The sequence below is a fragment of the Kockovaella imperatae genome, assembly GCF_002102565.1.
Source record: "Kockovaella imperatae strain NRRL Y-17943 chromosome Unknown BD324scaffold_3, whole genome shotgun sequence".
Taxonomy (NCBI): Eukaryota; Fungi; Basidiomycota; class Tremellomycetes; order Tremellales; family Cuniculitremaceae; genus Kockovaella; species Kockovaella imperatae.
In genome coordinates, this window is record NW_019028943.1 from 1,479,493 (window position 1) to 1,495,105 (window position 15,613).

Below are 15,613 nucleotides of genomic sequence, written 5' to 3' on the forward strand. Positions count from 1 at the left end.
AAGTCGGTGACAAATGAGACGTCAGACGGGACGTGCAGAAAGTGTCCACCAGTGGAACAGCCACATCAGGCGCCATTGGTACGAGCACCGTAATGCTGACCTTGTCACACCTGGCGAGGTGCACTAGGACCTAGAATGCCCTGATTCTATACATCTTCATCACGGATATCCATCTGATATAGTGTTCTCGCTCCTGGCCCAGCCTGTTTTGGGGGGGGGGGGGGGGCTCAATCCTCAGATCCTCTCGCAAGGCAGTTGGCACCGCGCACTTCGCTCTAAAGCGCCGGCGGGGTTCCTTGATTCCGAATTAGCAAGGTGGGATGCAGCACTATATATCTTCCAGTTGGCTAAACTATGCCGGTCCCAGCGGATAGGCCAAATGATCATGTCCGGCATTGATGTTGTACTAGCATCGACTTTATGATCAACTTGTAGGGACTGAAAGAGGCCAGGGACTGCTACCCCCTATTGTGCGTGCTTCACCTCACCTCACTGAGCTGAGCTGAGCAAAGCAAGCCAGTCCGTCTACAGATGTCGAGTCCATCAGGACGGGTGAACACACCACTCCGGCCTTGACCGATCTTTGTACACTGCATAATACGTCGCTACAGCTGAAACGAGGCCCAGACTTACGTAATATGTGTGTTGGGCTTTTATTTCCACTTTTGGGGTTATCTATTTTGCCGGGACGCGATGGCGCGTAGAAGCTACCCATTCAACACATTTGAGGATCCCATCCGCAGACTGTACATCCATTCGTTGTTGCTGCTGCTTCGCTCGTTACAGAGACATAGCCCTGGGGTTCAATAGATCACCAGGATATCCACGACAGCTCTGATATCCTTACACATCCATCAATATGGGAAGAGAGATTGTCAGCGTGTCCGGTGGGTCCATTCCACAAGAGGCTTTTGTTGTTGAAACTAATGTTCATGTCTTGGAACTTGCAGTCGGACAAGGTGAGCAAATGACACGGAGCAATGACCAAGCGATTCTCGACGATTCACGAGCTTGACAGTCAGCTTGAGTATCTGCTGACTGCTCGACCTAGCTGGTAACCAGATTGCTCAAGCATTTTGGCTCAACATCTTGGAGGTCTGTGCATCTCACCTACTGTGTCCGAACAGATCGCTGACTTGGTCATCAGGAGCATGGTCTAGACAGTGGGTTAAGGCTCAAACACTGACGGTCGAGGTCGTGCTGAGCTATGTGGTATAGAGAATGGGAAATACACTGGGAACGACCAACAGCAGCTTGACAAAGGTATATTAATGGTCCGGTCAATCGTTTCGCTAATGCTTGGTCAGTCGACGTCTACTTTACCGAGGCGTCCAATCGCAAATGGGTTCCTAGGTCTATCCAGATCGACTTGGAGCCCGCAGTCCTGGATACTATCAAAGCTGGTCCACTCTCCAACCTCTTCCGACCGGATACCTTTGTACACGGTGAAAGTGGAGCGGGAAACAACTGGGCAAAGGGATACTATACCGAAGGAGCGGAGCTGGTGGACCCCGTTCTGGATGTCTTGAGAGCTCAGGCAGAAGCTGCAGACTCGTTGCAGGGTTTCCAAGTCCTGCACTGTGAGCTTGCCCCTCAGCTGACTGATGTTACTGCTGACCCTTAATCTTCTCAGCGCTCGGAGGAGGAACTGGATCAGGATTGGGCTCTCTCCTCCTCGGCAAGATTCGAGAAGAGTATCCCGATCGTATGCTCGCTACCTTCTCCGTCTTCCCTGCCCCGTCCGTCTCGGAAACCGTCGTCGAACCCTACAATGCCGTCCTGTCCACCAACAACCTCGTTGAGAACAGTGATATCACTTGTTGTATCGACGTGAGTCTCTTGGCTTGAACGCTTTGTGGCTAACCGGACGGTAGAACGAAGCCCTGTATGCCATTTGCAACACCGAGCTCAAATTGAAGGAACCTCAGTACAAGGATCTCAATCAATTGATCGCAAAGGTCATGGCTGGATTTACAAGTACGTTCTACGTTGTTGGTCAATCGTCAGTTGCTGACCAGCGCCTTCAGCCACACTGCGATTGTGGGCATATCTACAGGCTATCTGTCTCGCTCGCTGACGGATCTCTAGCCCCGGTGTCCTGAACTCTGACTTGCGGAAACTGGCTGTCAATATGGGTGAGCTTCACTCTGTTCGCTTTTCGAAAGATTGAGCTCATGGCCATGCAGTACCCTTCCCGCGTCTGCATTTCTTTACTGCCGGATATGCTCCTCTCGTCGCATCACACACCAAGTCTTTCACCGTCAGTAACAATCGGAAAGCTTTCGCGCAATAATTGACCCCCCTCTAGTCGTCGCGAGTGCACGATCTCACCTCTGCCATCTTTCAAAAGAAGAGTTTGCTGGCGGCTATTGACCCAGCTATGGGCAAGTATTTGACTGTCTCAGTCGCGTATAGGGGTAAATTGAGCATGAGAGATTGTAAGTGGGAGTCTTTCGACCGTTTTCCTGACATTTCAGTGGAGAATGCAGTGTACGAATACCAGAACAAGGTGGAGTAGTGAGGTGAAGTATATTAGCTGACTGTGTAGAACTCGACCCTCTTTGTTCCCTGGGTACGTCCCCGTCACCGCATATCGACTCTTGCACTGATGAGCATGCTAGATTCCAAACTCTTCGCTCACTACTCTCTGCACTGTTCCTCCAAGGGATCAACCGGCCGCCGCGACCCTTGTCGCTAACACCACGGCCATTGCAGGCGAGTTTCGCTCGGACCTAAAGCTGTCATTGACTGACATTGATTTCAGAGGTCTTCAAAAGGTCTCATGCACAGTTCAGGTCACTGTTCAAGCGCAGGGCGTACACTCATTGGTGGGTCGTGTCGCATCTAGTCATCGGAAGCTGACCTTCATTGTTTAGGTACACTGGAGAAGGAATGTGAGAGGGCACCTTTTGAAGGTGTCTCCGGGTCCATGCTAACAATCGTGCCAGGGATGAGATGGAGTTCACCGAGGCCGAGGGCAATTTGGCAGACCTGTGCACAGAATACGACCAATGTGAGTCCGTCCATCTACTGTAAGGCTGAGCTGACCTTTTCCAGACGCCAATGCGGAGATCGATGACGAAGAATATGCCGAGGAAGTTCCTGTCGAAGAAGAAATGGGTGAAGAGGTCTATGACGAGTAGTCGAGAGCGAAAGACTCTTAAGATGGGCCCGCCCGTTGGGAATTGGAAGAAAATCTGCTTTTGCTGTATAGTCCTGATATACTTAATGCAACACGTACTACTAGAGCTTTGGGCAAGTGGGACATGGAAATGGTCTGCATGAGAGGAAGGCATGGCTTCGGCTTCGGCTTCGGCTTCGGTACATCCCCTGGAGTAGACACCGTTGGCTACACGTCCGCGTTCTCAGTATTCGTCTCTGTACACCCTAAAGCCGGTGTCACCGCCGCCGGCAAAGAATGACGCGAGCTGATCCTCTCTCATATCTTCACCTCCCCATGTCTCTTCGTGACTAGCTTTCATACTTTCCTCTGCACTCCACCAGGACATTTGCTGATTCCCTGAATCCAGGTCCAGCTCGTCAGGAGGCATCGGGGACAAGGCAAATCTAACATGCCGGACAGTTTTGCCCATACGAGCTGCCACTCGCGATGCTTCTTGAGACTGCTCAGGCACTTGCTGCATTTGATAGTCGGCCTCGTCGTCCGGTGTAGACTCTTGCATGCCAAGACTTCCAGCCTGGGGTGAAAATGAGAATTCTCTAATGGAGTTAATTGCTGTACTTTGCGTATCGGCCAAAGCCTGTGAATGAGTCTGTTCTTGAGTTTGGTGTGTCATTTTAAGTTGCGCGTTCCGTGGAGATTGAACATCTTCCTTTGTGAGCCCTGGGTTCGTTTGAGCATTTCTTAGGTTTGAGACGGCTTGAAAGGCGTATCTTGCTTTTCGCCCAGGGAACGTTTGCTGGCCTTTTGCGGGGTCAATCGGCGCTTGACTTTTTGTTGTGTCATAATTACGCCAAGCGCCATCAGTGACGCCTACTAGTCTTGGCAGAGGACTCGCAGAGCCAACGGAGAAGGTCCGAGAGTCGTAAGAGTCTGTTGACAAAGTACTGTATGACGCGGAAGAAGAGGAGGATGAGCCCGAGTCGCTCGAATAGTATCGATGTCGGCGGTGTCTAGAAGATCGAGCACGGCCGTACCGGCGATACTTGCTGCGGGTTTCGTGATGTTTCTCGTGATACCTTGCTCTTTTGCGACTCGAGGCTCTCGTGTGATATCGCATTGATCCGTCCGATGAAATGGATCGTGATCGCCGAGAATGGGAGGGTCGATGCGGATAGCGAGCTGGCGGTGAAGCGATTCTACGGCGCAATTGACCCTGTACAAAACGTCAATCAGACATACGTTGCTTTACAGCACGCTCACGGGAGGCGTCTGGTAAAGATCTTGCGGGATCGACTCGTGGACTGTTTGCACTACAGCTTCGTATTGAGGACCTGCTCGGGTCGGCTCATGGGCTTCATGAAAGTCGGATCCAAGCCATGGTCTCGACGTGTTGGCCATTTCACTGCCCATGGGGTGTACATAATGATGAGATCTCTCTGTACGAGGTGTGATGTACCGAGTCTGGGTCATGGAGTTGAAGCGTACGCCACGTCGTATAGGGGTTGGCGATGGAATATTGTCGATCTCGTAGCCGGTAGATATGGAGACTGTTTGATCAGTAGAGGAATGGTCGTTTGACTGCGGCTGTGGAGGATGAGGAAGATGCCGATGAGCGTACGGATAATGAAAGGCTCTATGGGGTCTCTGATTGAGATGAGGCGGAGTGGAAGTCTCGTCAGGGTGGAAATCATGGGAAGCAGTTGAGAGGATACGACGATCATCGAAAGTCGATCCTAGATAGCCGCCAGGCTGTCCACCTGCGTGAGAATGTTTCTGACAGGTCATAAGAAGTCATCGTCACCGGGAGCGCCCACGACAGAGGACATACCAGCATAGAATCGTATCTGGACCTCTCCATGGATGTCTCGTCCTCGTTGAATTTTGTCGCTGAGCTGGATGTGTTCACAGGACCTTGATACTTTGATATCACGAGAGGTCTACCAGCTATTATATCCTCAAGCATTCTATCGCTTTGAAGCTGAACGCGCTTATCAGCAGACGAAGTATGACGATAGCGCACCTGTTCTAATTCGTTACGAGCAAGGTCAAGATTTTGATAAACCTGAGACTCTTCAGCTTCCTTGATACGCTTCTCATCAGTCCATTGTTGGAGCACAAGGTTGACACTCTGGCCGTCATCCAGAGAGGGATCTGTGAATAGTCAGCCAAAGTTGTAACGAACGCTGTATCCTGCTTGAAGGGACTCACACAAGCTGTCAAACTTTTCATTCAGGGACTTGAGCCTCTTTTTCGACCTTGGATTGGGTTGTGAGCGCTTCGGGACCGTGCTGGAGGCGTCAGGTGGTAGAGTCAGTCGACCGTTTGTCAGGATGCGTGGTGATCGGCTTGACCTGATCAGGTCAAGTGGTCAAGATACCGAAGCCCTGTTGTCATCGCGACGGGATCATCTCACTTCTTCAGTGCGGTTTGATGCTGCGAGACATCCCTCAGAACCTCCCATGGCATCTTGCAATAGGTATCATCACTGTACAGAGATGCGAAAGAAACGACGGCCGAGGAGAGAATGCATGAGACATCAAGGTCTTTATTTTGGTTTACCGTTTGTGTTTCAGGTGGAACATGAAACTCCGCCCGCTGCCACGGCGACATTTTACAGCTTTCTTGCTGTGGTCCACTTCTTCTGCATTTGCATGATGTCGCAACGTCCAACAGCGAATGTGATCGGCATGTTGGGCCTGCTATTTACTTGATAAGTTGCGCAGCACAGAGTCGTTCAAACCCCTCGAAGCCATGACACCTTTGGATCGGTTGACTTCTAGATCATCTCGCTTCTTCAGCAGACAAGCAAGACAAGGGGGTCCCACTTATCGAAGCGGCCACTGCTCATCCTTTTCGCCCAAACATAGTTTGGTTGTTCATCCCTCAGAACGAGAGCTGGGGACGTGTAGTCGATGACAAAAAAAACAGTTTATGGGGGTGTTGAGAGGATCAGGACAGAAATGAACCGAGGGAGTGAGTCCTCGCAATTCTCCGCGAGGAAGAAGAGACAATTTCATGCGTGTGATGAGCTGCGCGCCCTTTGCGAGACAGGGATCTCAATTTGCACGTTCGTGAATCAATGCATTCCCTAGTGTCCCAATTCTAGTGATACAATTGAAGATTTGTTCCCATGTTTTAGAAAATGATTACCAAGCATCTATAGAGAACCGAAGCCCCGTAGAGCTCACAGCACGTGAGCTTGATACGGGGATTGAGCCTGTGCACGACCGGCGTGATGGCTCGAACAAAGATCAACTTCCCAATGATCCGACTGATGGACCTAACCGATCAATCGTTTCCAAGTCTCTCTGCTCATATCCCATGTGCCCATACCCATTGCGAGAGATATATTGCCACGCTCTGCCATCTCACCCAGGAGACCAGAACCAGGCAACATCTCCGGTGGACGAGCATTGTCAAGGGTATCGTGGGTCGAGCGGATGACAGATTGGATATGAGGGACGGAGACCAGAGGCGGAATATTGGATGGCAGGGTTGTGAGAGTGAGGACAAGATGGAAAGCGAGGGCGAGAATGGGTCTAAACAGGGGGAAAGAACTGCGAAGGGGTCAGTGAACACTACACAGATTGCTCAGAAGGAAACTGACTAGGACAACGTCCTCCCAATCTCAGGCTGGACAAGGTGTCAGCTGCGCCTCCAGTCCTTGAGCTTATGTTGACTCACTGAGCAAACGGATTGGATGACCGCAAAACCAGCGTCACGAGCTCTTTCCAACAGAGTGTATCCCTCGGGATCTCTCGCTAATTCCGTCCAGATACTTTCGTGTGCTAGACATCCCGGCGACGTGGTATACAAGATGGCATAGTTCAGATACAGGCTCAAGATCCTACGCAATGTGAGCATCGGATAGAGATAGGTCCACTTACGGATCGTTCCGGACGGCCCATACACCGGCCCAAGCCTCCCAACGAGGCGAATACTTCCGCCAGATCTCAATGGACCGCTCGACAATCTGACGATCGCTCCCGAGCGTATCGTCGTGATTTTCAGGCGAACGAAGAAGATCTGTCTGTGCTCGATGCACTGAGATCGAGTCAATATTTCCGTCCTCGAGGTCGACTCACCCTCTGCCAGGGTCTCGCAGTACTCTAACCAAGCCAAGAGCTTGAGATCCCTGTCACGATCCCTAGCGGCGGACTCGGACGTGCCCGGAACCGAAGGCCCCAAGCGATCTCTCCAGCTGGCATTAAGCACGTCGTGTGTGAACGGAGGTTCGAAATCGACCAGCTGGCTTCTGTGGAGCAGTGAGCTTCACTTCAATCACGAGCAACCTACAAATGATCCATTATAGCCAGATAGACCCATTCGCGCCAATCATCATGGGATCTTCGCCTATCCCAGATTCTGTCCAAGCCTAGAAGACGAGCCTGTGCCATCGCCAGCGAGATAAGGGCACAGTCATTAGTCCAGGTCCTACACCAAGTCAACACATTTTTCACGTCACGCCAAATCTCGAACCCACCCGAAAAAGCCCAATGCGCGAATCTCGTTCTTTGTCCAAACGACATTTTGACTGGTGAGTTTGCCGATCTCGCTGCGAACAGCTCGCTGCGCTTCCTCTGCGGCTTTCCTTGCACTGTCACTGCGATCCAAGGACACACGCTTGCCGAGGAAATCGACCACTAGACCCTGTAAACCATGACGATCACGCAGTCCGATCAGCCAGGGTGTGAGCGGCCATGCTCTAGACCGATAATCTTCCCAGATACCATCAGATATTTCCAAGGCAGCTCGAGGAGCAGATGAAGAGTTCGATGATGACGAAGCCAACATGTCCACAGATCGATGCAAAGCTGCTAATGATTGATTGATTTGCGTCAGACTATTCGGTACATTGCCAAAATTATGGAGGGCAGTCTCAACACTTCGAAGTCGACTGTCAATATGCGGTGAGGGAGGTCTAACAGGTGCCTGGGTGAGCGGTGGACCCACGGCGATATGGTAGGGTGGAGCGAGCCCGGTGGCTGGGGCCGGACGATATGATGCGACGTTTGCTGCCGCGGCGGATCCTGGGGTCGATGGTCTTGGAGCTGGAGGATACGGACTGGTGAGAACGTTGATAGATGCCGCAGGTGGTGGAGGCATTGGCTCTCGTGGATCGCGAATATCTCTTATCGCCGAACGAGTATACTCTCCACTGCCGGGTGGACCACGAGATATCGCGGGTGGGGCAGGCTGAGCTCCTGGAGGGTAAAAGCCTGCCACCCCGACTGAAGTGGGAGTCGCGGGTCTGGTCGCGAAGAAGGGTGGATGATGAGGAGATGGAATGGTTGATATTGATTTCGGTCTTGTCCGGGGCTCAAAGACACATGGAAGGCCAGCGGCACGACAGCCATTACACGGTATACGGCCTGGTCCGTCGCATTTCATCCTGATAAAAAGAACGAGTATCAGTCAACATGCCGTTGGGAATATAATATCTGCCACTCGATTCAACCTACTTTTGTTTTCTACATCGGACACAAGCCATGATGCTTCTTGGTGCGCGAGCTGTCGTATCTCGTGTCAAGACCATCTGTGCCGTTGTCCGGTTCTCGTCGATGCTTTCCATTTGAGTAGATGTTGGGGAAGACGGACTTCCCGCCTCAAAGGACTGCCTCGAACGGACCCTTGAGGATCCTGCACCCGCAGACGCCAGTCCGCGGTCGTCACCTCGCTCTCGCTCCCGCTCTCGCTCTCGGTCTCTCTCCGGCTCGTAGATTGGTCCACTTCGTGTGGAACCGCTCGAAGTCCATCCTGGTGCCCAACTTTGAGGTCTTCCCGAAGGCATGGACGGTAAGGGAAAGGATGGACCGTGATGTCCGGCGGATGGGAGAGGTGGAGGTAGGATCGGTTTTGTAGGTGAGACCAACGACTCGTTCCGACCTCCTGGTCCATGATCTCTCTGAGACGTCTGCGATTGGGATGAAGGCGAGGAAGGCGATGCTGTGCGTCGAGCTCGTTTGGCGGGAGTGGGGTTCATTACTGGATTGGTAACGAGAGGAGAGGAAACCATCAGCATGTTGTTGTGAGGTAAAAACAGGCACGTCAAGGTCGGGCACTTTTCTGGGAGCCAGAGAAGAGCAGGGGATGGGGTTTATACACAGAGATGGAGGAGAAGAGTTCGGTGAAGCAGCCCGAAACGACACACTGGTAGGATAGGGAGGAGGAGAAAAGTCACGGTCTTCCTTCCTATATCTCTGGCGACTCTCACATCCGGAATGACGGCGGTGAAACTCACCTTTAACGATCCGCCTCCCACCTACTTCCTTTCACCTCCTCGTCTTCCACCCAGATTCTTCCTTTCTCGAAGACCTCCCCCTCTACGTGCGACGGAATGTTTTGAAACCCTGGAGACGCTGACCTTGTTTTGTCGACCCTGCTCCTTGCTGAGTCCAAGAGCGAGAGCGAGAGCGAATTCGGTCGAAAGGGGTGTGAGAGATAATTGCAAAGCGGCAATCTCCCGGATCGGCGCGATGCCAAGGTCGTGCGCCTGCTCTCTATGACGACCGAAGTACTGAGCCTTGGGCGAGCGATTGGCGCTGGCGGTATGGGTCCGATGATCGCTCAATGACACTGCGAGTGGTTTGAAGGGTTGATGATCGATGTTGATAGTTGAGTATCATTTGCTGTCGTCCAGGTCGAGTCACTAATAATATGATCCACGAAGACGATGCTCCCGGCTCTCTCGCTATTGTTGTATGCCAAAGGAACCGCCAAATACACAGTGTATGGGTTGAGTGGGACCTGCCACTGCGTAGCGTCGGCTGTTCCACCCGACACTGCTCTTTGGAAGCCTTTGCAGGTACAAGGCTATATCGTTGATGATACCTTGTCTCTGGCTCTCCTTTGCTCTTTGTTCTGCTTTCACGATGACTTGTCTTGGTCCTCTCCGTTCGTCTTTACGGAGCAATTATGATTATACGATTATCCTTTCCTTCCTCCGCGCCGTAACGTAAACATTCCATGAGCGTGATCCCAAAAAGTCTGGTCCTTTGCGATCCTCCGAAGGATGCTTCGGAATCCAGGATCCTTTGTCAACTCTGGCTCGCTGGAAACTGATGCAGATGGTCGAGTTTCGACGATGAGCGGCGATGAGAACCCGGGGGGGAGGGGGGAAATGAGTAAGGAGGGTTGTGCAGGTCGATTTGTTGATTTTTGTGTGGAAAACGGAGGTTTTGAGGAATCTTCAATTTTATGTTCGTACGTACGCCCTAACTGGACGGACTAGCCACCCCCTTCTTCTTATTGTTATTTGTTGATGTTGCTGCTGCTGTCAAAATGGTCTAGATGAAGGATCCTCGACGACGTTGGAGGTCTGGCCGTTTGATACTCGGGAACCTGACGAACGGCGACAGGTCTATCACTGACAGCCTTTCCAAAAGTGCCACCCCCCGGTTCCTTGGAAAACGCTCACAGCAGGGGCTGATTGACTGTCCTTTTACCCTAGACCTCACAGCCCAGGAATGTCGTCCCAACGACTCATCACTGAACACGGGAAGGGCACGCGCTGCGCTGCGCGCCGGAAGAGAGAGAAAGAGAGGGAAAGAGGCAAGTGGCGGAGAGGAGAGTGAAAAACTTTGAACCCGTCGATCGGATGTCTCAGGTTGATGGGATGCAGCATCGAGGGCGAAAAGGGGGTGCCTGCGAGGACACAAAAATGGCCTGCAGAGATCTCCATCCTGAGGGGTCTTTCTCACAGGGTAGGATGTGTACTGGCCGGGCGAATTCAAGCCTCAGAGATCCGCCCGGGGGGGGGGAGGGGTGAGGGGACGAGGGGCGAGAAAAATTTAACATCAAAATAGTCTTCCAATTCAGATCTTGTTCTCTCTCCTCTTCCACCCAATCTTCATCTTCTTCCCTCCTCCCGGTCCCGTGTCCAAATTGCTTATCGGATTAATAGGGGAGCAACATGGAAACAAATCGTTTCCGTCTCTGACAAGACGACGCTAGTGGAAGGGACACAAAGCCACCCGGAAACTTTGGTGGTGGTGGTGAGAGAGGCTGAATTCAGTGGCATGCCACCACCGCCGATGACTACAGACCTTTTCCAAGGTACATCGTCACGGGCTATCACCCCGCTTTACTTTTGATTTTTGCCTCCTCGCATCCACACGCAGCTTCCCGGTTCCCGCGTACGTTAAAAGGTTCGACCGGGGTATCAAATCGACGGGCACACGGCGTATTTTCATTAGACCAAACGGACAATCAGAAACTCGTAAGATAAAAGGGCTTGATTGAGGTGGTTCATGAACAAGGCACGAGTTGGGGTTCAAGTCAACGAGTGTGTCCAGCCTCTCCGACCTGAACGTGGGAGCTCATACACACAAAACGTCCCGGTCTCTCAGCCGAGAGCGAGAGAGATGAAAGCCCACTCGTTTATTTTTTTCGGTGCCTTACATATGCAATAGGGCTCATGGTTAATCTGCAAGCCTTAGCAAGACACACCCAAAGAGGCAGCTTCCCCTGGCCCGCGTCGACGACACCCTCAATCTGAATTGAGCGTTGCGGGATCATCTGACACCATACATATGACCGGATTCCGAGGCAGCTTCCTAAGTAGTAGCGGTCTATATGTGGGACTATGAAACAGCTTTACGAGCCTTGCGACCGCTCCCCTTTTTTGGGTATAGGAGAACTCTCTACCTCTCTCGCACGCTGACGCTAATCCTCTCACCGAGATCGACGAGACACACTTGAGATCCTTGACCAGCTCGTCCTCTGAAGCATGTTCCACAATAGCTAGGGCGCAGGAAGTTTGAGGGCAAAAGTTTGGGTCTCACACCTTACAACACCACCGGCTCGGAAACGGGATCATCAACGGGAGGTCCACGGGAACCGTGGCGTTTTCATCGGGCATTCTACCGATCCTCCTCCTACTCAATCGTCATGGGCGGCCGATAGACGGCCGTTGGGAAACGCGAATTAAGGGGTCTCGATCAGGGTCACGAGGTGAGAGATCTGACTGTATGCAATGAAATACCAAACCGGTCCCTTGCCGTTCAACGGAGAAAGAAGAGAACCAGTTCTCATACTTCCTCGGCAGCAACAAGACAGAAATACTACGTCTGAGCGTCGACGTAGTCTATTTTGATTACGGTGATGATTTTACAGTTTAGACCACGCATCGTTACGCTCATATCATATCAACAATACTTCCCGCCCAATTGACCGCATGACGTCTATCCAGTGACGTTTGCCTTGCCCGGCATCTATACCACGCCATTGCTCATCCAATATTTGCCTCTAGAGACGGAGTATTCAGCCAGATGCCACATTCCAGATTCGGCTCACCGCTGCCTCCAAGTCTTCACAATAGTCTTGTCGCAGAGCATCAAATAATTCGCGGACTTTGGTCCGTCGAACAGGGAGACAAAATGCACCTGCTATCAACAACGGCCAAACGAGCATGACGCTCATGCGCATGGCGGATGCTTCGCTGATCAATTCGAGGACATTGGCGACAGCCTTGTCGATCTGCGGGGTCGTGGGAGGCTGTTCCAGAATCTATACCATCAGCATCTCGCCGCCGTCGCCTCAGCTCACATCTGCAAGGATGAAAATGATGGCCATGTATTTGTGGATGTAATCTCCACACTGCAATGTCTCAGAAAGGGATGAAGCTGACCAATGCTCACCGTCACACGGGGATGATTTGGTATTGCGCATAAATTGATTCCCCATATATCTAGCTCCTTCAAGAACGTCTGGCAATCGCGATGTACTTGATCCGCTGCGTCCCTCAATTCCTTGGCAGGGGATTTCATGCTCAGACCCAGGCGCTGTTTGCGGGAATCCAGGAGAGCAATCTGAGGCGTAAGTCACGTCGACTCTTATCACTCACTCTTGCGATGAGATCAACCATCCCTCGCGAGACACCAAACCTATGCCATCAGCATCGAATCATTCAACTTTCTCCTCACGATCGTTCGACGGACTCCCATTCGGACTTGCCGTTGGACGCATGTACACTATCAAACCACCAGGGATCGAACCCGCCAATCAAGGAAGGACCTTTACCCGTGACGAAGTGACCTAGGGTCAGGTTCCTCGACTACATGGAACGCTTACTAAAGACATCGTGCAGGGCCAAGGTCTCCAGCAGATATCTTCGAGTGAAAGAGTATTCTTGGGGCCTCAGCAGCACATGAGGTCCTCCTTTACGATTGGTAAGATTGATGACAAACTCCATGTTGTCTCGCCATGACGTATCAGCGCTGATGACCTATAGGTCAGAGGGGGCATCTGGCCTTGACTCACATCTCGGATGCACAGGAGCGTGCAAGCAGCCAAAAGGTTGTCGACTGAGAACATCAACGACTCTTCTGTACGATCTGATCTCACCTGGCTCGCTACCTTCACCTCCAGCCGCCAGGACGATATTTGCGACGGCTGCGCGCTTGAACTTGTCACTCATTTCTTTCAGATCTGTCCTATGTTGCGCCCATTTTGAGCCGAAGGAGAGATGATCCCCAATTTGCTCCGTCTCATAAGCGTAGTGCACAATGCTAGCGCTCAGCATGCTCATTCTCATGGCAGCTGCTCCAGGAGACGTCACATCAAGTAGTCGCGATGGCGTACAGAGTCCCAATAATGGATTCGGACCCATGTCTCCCATCGTGACGAGAATCCGGGAAGTGTTGTTGCAAAAGTTGTGGAAGAGCAGTAAAGCTGTTGGTGAAGGGAACGCATCGGTTAGAAAATCGAGACTGTTGGGTAGCGGGGGAGCTGAGGTCAGACCGCCAGCAGACATATCGGGATCACGGCTGGATGTGAAGCGATGAGAGGGCCCAAATTCGTATAAAAGGTCATCGTTTGCGTGGGCACTGGAGCACGTCGGTCAGCATGAGTCCCATTCGGCTAAGCCCACCTCAGTAGAGTTTCAATGATCAGAGCACGCGATATGGGCTGTGCATTCTGCTGCAAGTTCGGTCTGAGATTTGATGACAGGGTAGGGGCATTCGAGCGATTCTTTCGCCTCTGAAGGAGCAACGAATTGGCGATATCTCGGTGTTGTATCGGTATGTCTGAAAGGCTAAATGCGGGATTTGACGACGACAAGGTAGGCGATATCCGTGGCTGAGTGTAGGGCAGAATCTGGGCGGAAGATTGTGAGAAGGGCATGGGACCAAAGGGGACTGTGATTGGAGGCGTTGGCGTGGCCAATGGATTGACAGATGATGGAGACCTAGAGAAGCGGAATGGATGAGGCTTTACCAGACATGAGCGCTGTTCGTCCACTGATGAACTCACCCCTTCCAAGTGTGCAAGTCGCGAAGTGTTCTCGGGAGAATTGACAACGGTTGTATCGAGGCTCAAAAGTCCAGAAAGCGCAGCTTCATCCACATCGTCTCTTACCGATTCATCAAGATAAGACGAAGGCCCAGGAAACATGAAGGGATTGGAGAGATCGATGTCGAAGGATGGGAGCCTCTGACGAGTGACTTGATGGATTTGCTCTCCACTCGCTGCTCGAGAAGGGCCAGTGGGAGCCGGTTGAGGGATCGGGAAAGGTGGTCCAGGGACAGCATGACTGATAGGAGGAGCAGGAGGGAATGTAGGCTGTATGGAAGCAGAGCCAGGACCAGAACCCAAGGCGTGGTCATCCTCTTTACTGCTTATCCGTCTCCTCCGCTTGCGTTGTTGTTCTCCTCCTCCTCCACTACCTCCTCCATCTTTGTCTGCCGGATAATGACATTCTCTCTGAGACGCAACGCATCTGAGGCAAACGGGGACAGTCTCATCACATTTGACTTTGCTCTTTCGACAAGCTAGACATCCCGTCGTACTCCTAGAAAAGCGAATGGCTTTCCTGCCCTTTGTTGACGAGTTCCCATTATTCTTGGCCTGAGCTACAGGATTAGTCTGAAGCAAGACTTCTTGAGCACGACGAGCATCGACTATACGTCCTGTGTTTGATATCGTCAATCAGCAATGCCAGACTTCTTAAATCCCTCTTCTCTGCCCTGCCCTTCCTGTCTGAATCGACTTCACTCACTCGCTTCTCGGGAGATCTCTGCAAAGTCTAGTTCTTGAGATGGAGGGGTGTCTGTCATGTGGGTTTCTACGACGAATGACAATTTAATCCGTCACGAAATAGAGGGAAAACAAAAGATACATGCTGGTGCCATAACAATTCGCAGGCGAGGAAGAGGAGTCTGTCGGCCCGATTATTCAGGCTGTATGGCCGGTCCTATTGGTCCACTACTCATGGTAGCTTGACCAATGGCCTCCTCGAAGAGTGTGATGATCGACCTCTTCGGAACGTAATTGAAACGCTCGCAGATGCTCGGTTCAGGTCATCAAAGATTACCCCGTGGGCTGCTTCTGCTTCTTGCATTAGCGGCGCCTAGTCGAGGAGGTGCTCGCGGAATTTCGTTCTTACAGAACAAAGATGGGAGCGTCAAGAATCATGCATTTATGGTTGACGATGGCATGGCTCCTTCCCCCCCTCATCCTCTGTATGTCTTCCTTTGGACCTGTGTAGCA

At 51.8% G+C, this 15,613-nt stretch overlaps 4 protein-coding genes across 4 annotated transcripts; 1 reads left to right on the forward strand and 3 right to left on the reverse strand.

Annotated features, from left to right (window-relative positions):
• Positions 1–527: 527 nt before the first annotated feature.
• BD324DRAFT_332783 (tubulin beta chain) lies at positions 528–3,256 on the forward strand. The gene is made up of 19 exons (XM_022012510.1): positions 528–887; positions 951–959; positions 1,052–1,095; positions 1,148–1,163; positions 1,219–1,263; positions 1,308–1,580; positions 1,634–1,830; positions 1,875–1,977; positions 2,028–2,040; positions 2,089–2,135; positions 2,187–2,260; positions 2,309–2,438; positions 2,478–2,509; positions 2,549–2,572; positions 2,622–2,715; positions 2,765–2,828; positions 2,877–2,894; positions 2,949–3,013; positions 3,058–3,256. Exons 1-19 carry the CDS (start codon positions 860–862, stop codon positions 3,141–3,143), a joined length of 1,362 nt encoding a protein of 453 aa, XP_021873308.1. The 5' UTR covers positions 528–859; the 3' UTR covers positions 3,144–3,256.
• A 9-nt stretch (positions 3,257–3,265) lies between these two features.
• Positions 3,266–5,611, reverse strand: BD324DRAFT_619747 (hypothetical protein). The gene is made up of 6 exons (XM_022015206.1): positions 5,538–5,611; positions 5,333–5,475; positions 5,145–5,275; positions 4,953–5,102; positions 4,385–4,897; positions 3,266–4,337 (listed from the first exon to the last, which is right to left on the reverse strand). The coding sequence occupies exons 1-6, from the start codon at positions 5,588–5,590 to the stop codon at positions 3,366–3,368; spliced, it is 1,962 nt and encodes a 653-aa protein (XP_021873309.1). The 5' UTR covers positions 5,591–5,611; the 3' UTR covers positions 3,266–3,365.
• A 579-nt stretch (positions 5,612–6,190) lies between these two features.
• On the reverse strand, positions 6,191–9,245 carry BD324DRAFT_332943 (hypothetical protein). Its single transcript, XM_022012511.1, has 8 exons — positions 8,587–9,245; positions 7,608–8,516; positions 7,421–7,558; positions 7,210–7,379; positions 7,012–7,168; positions 6,809–6,971; positions 6,732–6,757; positions 6,191–6,681 (listed from the first exon to the last, which is right to left on the reverse strand). Exons 1-8 carry the CDS (start codon positions 9,144–9,146, stop codon positions 6,405–6,407), a joined length of 2,400 nt encoding a protein of 799 aa, XP_021873310.1. The 5' UTR covers positions 9,147–9,245; the 3' UTR covers positions 6,191–6,404.
• Positions 9,246–12,051: 2,806 nt separating this feature from the next.
• On the reverse strand, positions 12,052–15,349 carry BD324DRAFT_333088 (fungal-specific transcription factor domain-domain-containing protein). Its single transcript, XM_022012513.1, has 12 exons — positions 15,123–15,349; positions 14,378–15,033; positions 13,995–14,335; positions 13,469–13,950; positions 13,385–13,428; positions 13,196–13,349; positions 13,048–13,159; positions 12,969–13,008; positions 12,763–12,933; positions 12,671–12,721; positions 12,419–12,631; positions 12,052–12,370 (listed from the first exon to the last, which is right to left on the reverse strand). Exons 1-12 carry the CDS (start codon positions 15,178–15,180, stop codon positions 12,266–12,268), a joined length of 2,427 nt encoding a protein of 808 aa, XP_021873311.1. The 5' UTR covers positions 15,181–15,349; the 3' UTR covers positions 12,052–12,265.
• Positions 15,350–15,613: the final 264 nt, after the last annotated feature.